The sequence below is a fragment of the Eriocheir sinensis genome, chromosome 19 (assembly GCF_024679095.1).
Source record: "Eriocheir sinensis breed Jianghai 21 chromosome 19, ASM2467909v1, whole genome shotgun sequence".
NCBI classification, from domain to species: Eukaryota; Metazoa; Arthropoda; class Malacostraca; order Decapoda; family Varunidae; genus Eriocheir; species Eriocheir sinensis.
In genome coordinates this window covers 5,049,480-5,059,875 of record NC_066527.1, presented here as the reverse complement: position 1 = coordinate 5,059,875, position 10,396 = coordinate 5,049,480, and the positions used below count along the sequence as shown (strand labels likewise).

At 41.8% G+C, this 10,396-nt stretch overlaps 1 protein-coding gene across 1 annotated transcript in view; it reads right to left on the bottom strand.

Moving 5' to 3' along the window:
• LOC127000590 (uncharacterized) overlaps positions 1–10,396 on the bottom strand; it is a 68,133-nt gene that overhangs the window by 14,709 nt on the left and 43,028 nt on the right. The window contains exons 35-44 of the mRNA XM_050864474.1: positions 9,835–9,977; positions 9,577–9,712; positions 7,451–7,577; positions 7,059–7,182; positions 6,424–6,616; positions 5,138–5,261; positions 4,642–4,804; positions 2,182–2,266; positions 1,158–1,339; positions 18–164 (exon numbers count right to left, since the gene is read on the bottom strand). Coding sequence (XP_050720431.1) covers positions 18–164; positions 1,158–1,339; positions 2,182–2,266; positions 4,642–4,804; positions 5,138–5,261; positions 6,424–6,616; positions 7,059–7,182; positions 7,451–7,577; positions 9,577–9,712; positions 9,835–9,977 — 1,424 coding nt within the window. The remainder of the gene's footprint in view (positions 1–17; positions 165–1,157; positions 1,340–2,181; positions 2,267–4,641; positions 4,805–5,137; positions 5,262–6,423; positions 6,617–7,058; positions 7,183–7,450; positions 7,578–9,576; positions 9,713–9,834; positions 9,978–10,396) is intronic.

Below are 10,396 nucleotides of genomic sequence, written 5' to 3'. Positions count from 1 at the left end.
TTTGTTTTGCATCTCACTTGAACTCAGGGATGGAACAGGCCGAGGTTTTGGCCAGCTGAGAAGTGGGACGCTTCCAGCCGGCACAGAAGTTTGAGTTTTCCTCATTGAGTAAACCGGACTGGGCACTGCAATCCCGCCCCACCTTCTGCATCACTCTTGGCACACTGAGGAAGGAACACCAGATTCAGCAATCATCAAGTAAGGAGGAACATCAGGGAGGAGAGAGTATATGATTGACAGAGTGGGAGAGACTCATTGCCCATCCAGCCCCACGAGGGAAACTAAGGACATGAAACAAAAAGGAGAAGAGGAGAATTATCTAGTAAAACTTCCTCAGACGGGCTCACATTAGAGGTAAGACTTTGGATGTGTAGGATGTGCTTTCTAATTTGTATATGCCATTACAATGAGTGCTCTGGAAAATAGTAGATATAAAAATAAACTATTGTCTAAATATACACCCTGCTGCACAAGACTTTATACTCTAGCTCATTCTTACGCTGTCCGAATCCCATATGCAAGAGTTAGCCAGCATCTTGATTTTCAGATTTCCTTTGCCTACATTTCTGTGTGCTTAAGACAAATGCTTTCAAGACACTTTTGTAATAGAATCTGACCCTGTCTTTCAGCTACTACCAATCTCTTTTCATGGATGGCACTAGAGCAGGCTTATTTATCTTTGTTTTTGCCCTTAAGCTGCCACCTTTACTGTAAAAAAAACTATATATTCCTGGTATGAGCACTAATTGTTATGACACATATGGATTGGCAAACACACCCTGACTCATTGTTTCATGACAGTATTGTTTCTGGTATTCTCCACTTTAATTAAGTAATATAACTTGTAAATCATAATTACTGTTGTTCTGTCATACAAAGTGAGTGGCTTCACTAGATCTAGAAACACAAAAGTACATTGAGGTGGATGGGAGGGAAAGTAGTGTTGAGATGTTAGGTAAGGGAGGGTGTTTCAAGAAGGGTTAGTAGGAAGCATGGCAAGTCACTCATATATATATATATATATATATATATATATATATATATATATATATATATATATATATATATATATATATATATATATATATATATATATATATATATATATATATATATATATATATATATATATATATATATATATATATATATATCACCTGCAAGTATTCTCCTTGACCCTGATCTGCCTGATGGTGGCGTAGCCCATGATGCGGTTGGCCTGGTCCCTGAGGTAGCCCTTCAGCCCGTAAGGTTCCTGGCCGTTGTAGTGCTTGTCCGCCCGCAGGATTTTCATGAAGCCTTTCAGTATGTAGAACCAAACACGGTCTGAGTTGGTCGCCTGCAAACCATTACAGAGGCCAAGGGCTTGATTCATGCTTTGATCTTTCAAATTTTACAGTAAAGTGTGTGCTGCAGAGAAAATTTGTTTGTATTGTCTATACAGATGTGACATTTTATACATGAAGATTTGTAAAGGTCATTGGTGACACTCCTCTACAGAAGATAAGGCAAAAAATTATGTAAATGCAAGATATTTTGCCACTAACATAAAGTATAGATTTTTACAATTCATCTGTAGTGGGCAGGTGTCACCCCAAACTTGGCCAGTTTATAAATACTCATGTAACAGCCACTTAAAGGCAAAGTTCGCACATTATCGTGAAGAGAAGAAACAAAAACTCGAACATAACTATATTTGGCGGTGTGAATGAATGTCGTCCTTTGTTTTTGCAATTTTAGAATATGTGTGTACATACTTGAATGAAAACAAGTGCTGAGCTGCAAAGAAATGAGTGCGGTGGAAAATACAAGTTAGGCAGTGGAAGTCTGGGTGGCCTTGTGTGCGTCTGGCCTGGCAGAGGGAGCTGTTGAAACATGCGCCTTGGATGGTGAGCGCCTCATTTGGTTTTCTGTTGTGCACGTGTCATAGTGTTTTTAATAATCTTAATGTTGTATTTTGATATGGCTAATGGGAATCATTAATGTACATGTCACAGGCTACTGAGGGGTGCAGAGAGTCTTATGAGGGATATTGCAACTTTGTGGGAGTCTCAAAAAAACTCCTGCAAATATTGAGGGAAAACCACTGATATTACACATACAACTCTCACAATATCAACACCTAAAGGTCAAAAGAAACAGTGCATCTCCACTTCAAACCGAGCTTTGACCTGACCCCACCTGAGTGAAGTCCGTGTCATCCAGCATCCCCTCACGAATAAAGACGTTCTGGAGGTGATTCTGGAGGTAGTAAGCATTGGGGTCCCTGCAGAAGATGGAAGGCAGGAGTAAGCTTTGGGAAGGGTTAGTAGGGAACATGGAGAGTCAGTATAAAGATCTAGAAACAAGGTATAGTAAGGTGGATGGGAGGGAAAGTAGTGTGAGGTGTTAGGTGAGGGAAGGAGTTTCAAAAAGGGTTAGTAAGAAGCATGGCAAGTCACTGTACAAGGAATTAGAAACACAAATACCGTATTGAAAGCCTGTACAATAAGGAGAATGGGAGGGTCATGTTGAGGGGGTGGGAGGTAGGAACACAAAGGAAGAACAAACAACAGCAGACCTGCTGGTCCTTACGAGGTTGTTTGTGACAAGCTACACTAACTATCTAATCAAAGGTGGAAGATGAAGGACAGCAAAGGCGAAGGCTCCTTCCCACCCCCCCATCCCTCCAGCCAAAGCTGGCAGGAAAGGAAAAAGAACCATGCAGCATGGAAAAACTGCATGGAATTTATGTAGGAAAGAGGAAAGAATTACCATTACTGCTACCACTAACCGGGCAATAAAAGCGGACAAGGACACCAGTATTCGAAAGAACTTAACGTTATTACGACAATGAGTAATATCTTAGCTGCTGGTTGGATTCAAAACACTTGTCTAATCTGTTCTTGAAGGCCGTAACTGTTGTACTATCAACGACATCACAGAGTAGAGAGTTCCAAACATTAACAACTCGATTGAAGAAGAAGTGTTTAGCTCTGTGCGACGAGAATCTTCTACCACTTATCTTCAAATTGTGATTTCTTCTTGTTCTATTTGATCGATCAATTGTAAAGTAATCTTCTGCATTAATATCACTGAATCCTTTAAACATTTTAAACTCTTCTATTAGATCACCTTGCATTCTTCGTTTTGATTGGCTGAATAAATTTACTTCTTTAAGCCTTTGTTCATATGATAAATTTCTCAACCTAGGAGTGAGAGAGGGAGTGAATCAAGAAAAGCTGGAGAGAAGCATGGCGAGTCAAAAGCCTGCACAGTGAAGAGAATGGGAGAGTTATGTTAAGGGGATGGGAGATGGGAGGGAGCTTCAGGCAAGGTTAGTAGGGAGTATGGCAAGTTAGCATATACAAATTTACATATACAAACTCTAAATATCGAGTCTATACAGTGTGGAGGAGGAGGCAAGAGTAGCATTGAGTGGACGGGGGCTGGTGTAAGCATCTGGGTTAGTGGGGAGTAGGGCAAGTTATCACTCATTAAACAACACTAAGTCAAAAACCTGTATGGACCAGCGTTGCCAGATTATCGTATTCACCACAACGTATTTATCATTTTTAAGCCTCAAACTTTCGTACCTACACAAATAACAACAGAAAATCATCAAAGTTAGCATCAAAACTGTTATTTATTGAGGTTTGTGTTTTTTGCTATAGTTATCGGTCAGAAACTACGAAAATGCAATGCGATGAGTACGATAATTTGGCAACGCTGGTATGGACCCATATTATAGAAAAACATGAACTTTAAATGCACTTATCATGTAATTTCCAGGAATATGCCAATTTCTACTTGTGCTTCCATCCAATTAGTACTACACGTAAATTTTAAGCTCAGGTACAAAAGTTAAATAATCGTAATAAGGATTCATGAACATTATTTAACCCTTTCCTTGCGCGCAGTCTGGACGCGACTATCCCCTCAGGCGCAGTCGGGGAGCCCAATGGGGGGGTTCTTTTAACCTCTGTATCTCAAAAACTATTCATCACAGCTAAAAACCAAAAACACCACTGGAAAGAAGAGGTCCAGATCTATAGGAGTCGGTTATGTATGCCTCTCTAGCAAACTTACATGCACATTCAGGGGGTGTTGAATGTTAACACTTACGTCGGTGCGTGCGGGATGATCAGCCATATTGAGGTAATTGTGGACATCTCTTTTTCAGACTCTGGCAAGGGAGTATTGCCAACTGCAATATTTACAACTGTTTGGTCAAAGAATCAGTCAGGTGATAGGTGAAGCTATGCAAAAATGCCGCTATATTGGGCAAGAACATCCACCAGTTACTCGTCCGTAGATTTGCCGCGCTGGGCTGATATGATTTTCCACTAAATTTAGTGAAGAACCCACTCAATTGGCAATCCTGTGTTGCGAGAATTTGTGTTGGAACACTCTCATACGTGGGAGATTTGAGTGCGGCTGGAGCTCGCAGTGGGCGTTTAGCGCCACCAGCAAATACGCCTAACGCCCGCTGCAAGCGTTTAGCAATGAAAGGGTTAATTTGACAGTATTTCAGTTTTGTGCTTTAGCTCCCTTTTTATACTCTAGGTCCCTTTCCTGACAAGTACTAATTGGATGGGTGCACACAAACTAGCCAGCATCCCCTTTTTTGCACCTTTGTAGGCACCCATGACCTGACCTGACCTGTTGCTGTAAGAGAGGGCAAGGAACACCCACAGGAACATGGAGTAGGAGATGATTTCCTTGATGATCTCCCACATTTCCATCTCATTCTTACGCACCCTCCTGATCTCCGCCAGTGTCTCCTCATCAACCTTGTGGTGCTGCAGCGTGCGGCGGCGAGGACCTGAGGGTGGCGGGGGTGTTGAGGCATTGGGGGGAGGGGGCTAGGGGCACTAGTATGGGGCAGTACATGTTACTACCACCTGTCAAGTAATATTTTTTTTTGCTGAGCCAAGGTGGAGAGAGAAAGGTATGGGGGTGATCTAGCTTCTATCATTCATAAAATAATCAACAAAACCAACTAACCATGCCTTGAAAAACAGGTTAAATCAGCCACACTTTTGTTGTTAAAGACTAATCAATCCAATATTTAAAAAAATTAGGCATATAGCAAACAGGTGTGCACATTATCACATGGCAAGAGTCTGCTTCAGGTGCTTCCCCCCCTCACCCTCACCCTCATCGTGCAGCCAAGCCTCATCCTGCTCCAAGTATGGCTCCTCCTCATCCTCCTCCGCGTCGTCCTCGTCTAGGTTTTCAGTCTTGCACACGGCGCTGAGCACCAATGCCGTCAGGAAGATCTGTAAAACCACCAATCAAACATGGCCCTTTCTCTTCCTTAATTTGCAATGAACCCTAAGTCCTTATTGGTAAACATTGATAAACTTGCATATATAAAACAGTATGTTAATCTTTTTTTTTTTTTTTTTTTTGTTGCTTATGCAACAGTTTCAAATGGAGGTTTGATGAAGTTATGAATAGGGAAGATAGATGGTTAAAAGGGTAATTGTCTGGAGCAGCCAAGTGTAAGTAGTAGGCTGATTGACCTCTCATAGTCTTCTCATATCTCTGCCTATAATACAAGTAAAGCATCAGTGACATAATTGGTGCACCTAACATCACCTTAGGTAATCCAGGATTCAGGACGTTCCTAAGTTAGAGAAGGTAGTGTTATAATTGTATTTTGTAAAGAACCCTTATAACCAAAAACTAAATAAAATTATGAGTATTTTTTTTCTTGAACACAACATTCATTAAACAACAGAACAATAATATGAAAATATGTATAGCCACCGTTGCCTGTTGTCATACTCAGAACATAGTATTTACCGGTTTCGGACGCCTAACTATTGCCAAGAAACATCAGAATCTAACTCTTTTAACGATAACTATAAATTAGTTTCGTTATTAGAGCCCAGAAGACAGTTTGGGGGTAGGAAGTAGGGAAATATAATCGGCTGAGTACGACACTCTGGCAACGTTGGTCTGTAGGCTTGAGGCCCGAGGCAGCAGCGCCCACCATTTTGAGGGTGTCAGATACCTTTAATAGCATACTTTTACTGCGCAAAGCAGGTCATGTCACTTATTGTGACTTCGTGAGCTTTAATATTTATCTATTTGTGTATATTTCATGGTGGCAAAACTTAAATTACTAGTTTCATTTTTACCAGTGACACGAATTTGTGACTGATTTTCACAATAGAATTTCACTCTAATAAGTGAATCAGACCCCAGAGAAATATTACCAGTGTGTGTATGCATGAATATAAGCACATACTTTGATTTAACTCTAGGATGTGGTGTTTGTTGAATAAATGGCCAACCTCATCATTATGGTGTTTCTGTAGGTGATGACCAAGCTCAGCAATGTGGTGTTTGTGTAGGTAAACTAACAACCTTAGCGATGTGGCGATGTTAAAGGTGAATGACAAAAAGGTGTGTGTTGGTAATCAGACTTCTTACCTTGATTGGCTCCACAAAGAGTATGTCCGTGAAGAAGGAGATGACGAGGGAAGTGACCCACTTGGTGGCCTTAGAGTCGCCAAACATGATGCCGTACATGAGCAGGAAGAAGCAGGAGACAGCCATGCAGCCGATGACCAGAATCCATCCAATGAATACTGTCCACCACGGCAGAGTGAACTTCTTCTTTTTCCTGCAAGAGGGGAGCGACAGGAGAGTTAAAGGAAGGGGAAAGATGAGGGTGCACTGGATAGAAAGTACAGCTTGTAATCATGAGAGAGAGAAAAGGTGAGGCATCCAAAACCAAAGAGGCAGCTGCACCATTTTAACGGTTTTGAGTTGTGGGTTGTGTCATACAAGTGTAACTCTCCTCTATAAAATGGTACATGTAGCCAAGGGAAAATCAACCATCTAGAGGTGTATTGAAATACTAATCCAAGGTAATCATCTTGAAACTCACTTTTGTAGCAGCTGCCCCTTTGATTCTATAAAAAAGTTCTATAAAAAGTTAAAAGCTGCATAATAAAAATTCTTAAGATAATATAACTAACAACCATCCTACCCCACGCTCTTTACATGCAGACAGTTATGACCCCTCTGTTCCCTTCCCCGTCGTGTGGTTCCTCTCAACATACTCGGTCTGCTCGATGACTCTCCTTGGCGGGGTGCTGGGCTTCTCATCACTCTCCTCATCGCTGTCACTATAGTTGCTGCTGTCTTCCCCATCCTTCTTTTTCCCCTCATTCTCCTTGCACTTGCCTGCCAACACAGCCATGCGTGTTTGTGGGTGTGAATGAGCATTAAACTGATGATGATCTTATTCCACTTTTGCCAAATTATGTTGCATCCCATTTTTTGCATTTTTTATAGTCAAGGAAATGGCTCAAGGGCAAAAACTAAAAGAAAACAAAGAAGCCTGCTCAGCACTGCTCTAATAGAAACAAATAGGAAAAGAGAAAAGATTATAATGTTTTTCTTATATGTGTGAGGCCATCTCTACTCTGCTAACGTTACTAATTTCACTCACGCATCTTCTTGACAGCCACCTCAATGCGATTCTTTCTAAGTTTCCGCGGCCGAGCCTTGCGGAAGATGAAGAGGATGACCAGTGATGGCACAAAGACGATGATGTTACTCATGAACCCAACCGCAAGCTGAGGGACAGAAGGAATGGACGGTGTTACTTTGGCTCAGCTGTAACGGACCGATGCACTCAGATCCCAAAAATATTTCTACTTTTCTTCTCTTTTTCGTTTAAAGTCCATCTTCTCCCATTCTTGGAGGAGGACTTGTGGTGATCCTCCTCCATCTTATTCAATCCAGTTCTAAATACCTTTACTCTTCTCGAATTTTGCATTAGCATATTTAGAAAGCACAATTAAAAGCTTAATAGGTGTGTGTGTGTGTGTGTGTGTGTGTGTGTGTGTGTGTGTGTGTGTGTGTGTGTGTGTGTGTGTTTACCTAGTTGTAGTTTTACAGGGCCTGGGCTTACGTTCGTGTGGTCCCGTATCCGTATTTGTATTTGTCCAAAACTTTGCACACCCTTCGCCAATACTACATCCTCACTTAGTCTGTTCCAAACTTCTATGTTTCTTTGTGGGAAGCTGTATTTCTTTGTCTCTCAAGCATCTTCCTTTCCTCAATTTTTTACCGTGTCCTCTTATGTTCCTGGTGTTTATTCCTTCTTTAAGTAGTAACTCCTCATTACCTACTTCCCATTTTTTTTTTTTTTTTTTTTTTTTTTTTTTTTTTTTTTTTTTACGTCTTGGCCTTTTGCGCCGGTAGGCTTCTTCCCGGTGGATCCTGATGGTCGGTCCACAGCTTCTTCCCGGTGGGTCCTGATGGTCAGCCCAGCCCGTTCTGGCGCAGGTGAGTGTTTATAGTGGCGCCATCTTGCATTGGCTCGTGCTGCCCTCCCAGAGCTCATCTTTAATCCTAGAATCTAGAGTCCGGGTTGATAGGTGGTCTTCTGGACAGCATGTGGGTAGTTTTAAGCCACTCGGCGGCGGCTGAAAAATCCCAGCTTGGTGGCACCGGTCGGGGATTGAACTCGCGTCCTCCTGAACGCGGGGCCGTCTTGCTATCTGTTCAGCCACCGCCTACCCATTTTGCTCAATAGCTAATAAATTTGTATTAGGTCTCCCCTTTCTCTTCTTTGTTCAAGTTGGTTGGTTCATTTCCTTTAATCTTTCTTCATATGTCAATCCCTCCAGTTCTGGAACCATTTTTGTTGCCATCCTTTGTATTCTTTCTAGTTTTTTTGTGTTTCTTCTTCACACTGCCTCCGTATATTCTAATTTTGGCCTAATCATAGTGGTTATTAACTTTTTCATCATATCCTTATCCATGTAGTGGAATACTAAACCTATTATTTCTCACATATTATATGTATCTCAGAAAATCTGATTTACACGATTCTCAGGCTGTTGATTATCTTGTATTGTCACTCCCAGATCTCTCTCTTGAACTTTCTTTAATATTTCTCCATCTCTCATTTTATATATCCATTTTGGTCTTCCTTCACTCTTTCCCATTTCCATAACATGACCTTTCTTCACGTTGAATTCCATCTCCCATTTCAAACTCCTTTTCCAAATCTTGTTCAGGTCCTCTTGCAGAATTTCAGTCTTTACTGTTTCTTATATGTTTCAGCAGTTTTGCATCATCTGCAAACAGGCTCATATACCTGTGTACTCCCTCTGGCATATCATTTACATATACTAGGAAAAGTACTGGTGCCAATACCGATCCCTGAGTCACTCCACTCTCTACAATTCTCCATTCTGATTTTATGTCCTTTACCACTGTTCTCATCTCTCTTCCTCTTAAGTAGCTTTCCATCCAGTTCTTCATTTTCCCTTTCAATCCTCCTTTATTTTCCAACTTCCATAGCAGTCTTGTATGAGGAACTTTGTTGAATGCCTTCTTAGGGTCCAAGTAAACACAATCAACCCATCCATCCCTTTCCTGTGTGTGTGTGTGTGTGTGTGTGTGTGTGTGTTATCAACATGACTGGCCCCTGTGTATGTTGTTGGACAAAACTGGATAATGAAATAATGTTAGTGAATGGATGGCTAAAGTAGATGGATATTTTTTTTTTTTTTGTGTGTGTGTGTGTTTGTGTGTGTTGTGTCTGTTCAGTGTCGTGGTCACCTGCTCCATGCTGAGGCTGAATGGCCCCAGACTCAGGCCACCTTTGCCCGGCTGTTCCTTGGCACGTTCGTACCACATGGCGTTGGCCAGCATGAAGAGGAAAAGCAGCGAGAAGCAGGAGGCTACACGCTGACACCTGCAGGGGCGGGAGATGCACTCATTTTTATACAACTTTAACTCAGGATTAGCAATGGCGCTGCATGTGTGTATGTTTGCTGAGTTTACTATTAGATACACTGGTAGACGAGCATTACCCACCTGGTGAAGCGAGAACGATGTGGTCGGAGGAACACAGAGAACCAGAGATGTCCGTCACTCAAGTTCTTGTTCGATGTGTTTCTGAAGAGATGCTTGAAGGCCTTTTTCTCCTCCTGTCCGGCCGCTGGGACGAGACGATCAATCTAGCAAAGTAAGGAATAGTGTGAAGGCGCTTTGCACTTCATCAGACATCGCACACATCACGAAGAAAGTTAACATTCCAATTATTTCATCCTTGCCCTTTCTATCACTATCATCGGCGGTAACATTCTCACTAACTATATAGAGTTAATGCTGCAGGGCTCAATTAAAGGGGGTCTTCTGAGGTTGTAGTAAGGTATCAGTGTCATAAGCAATACAATAAAATGAGAAAGGCAGCATTGTGGTGTTTATGTAGGTAGGTTGGTGTAGCCCGGCGCCTCCAGCATCAAAGCCATCCCTACAAGACAAACCGAGTGCTAGTCTTCAAGCAATACAATAAAATGGGAAAGAAGGCAATGTGGTGTTTGTGAAGCTAGGTTTGTGTAGCCTGGTGCCTCCTACATCAAAGCCATCCCTACAA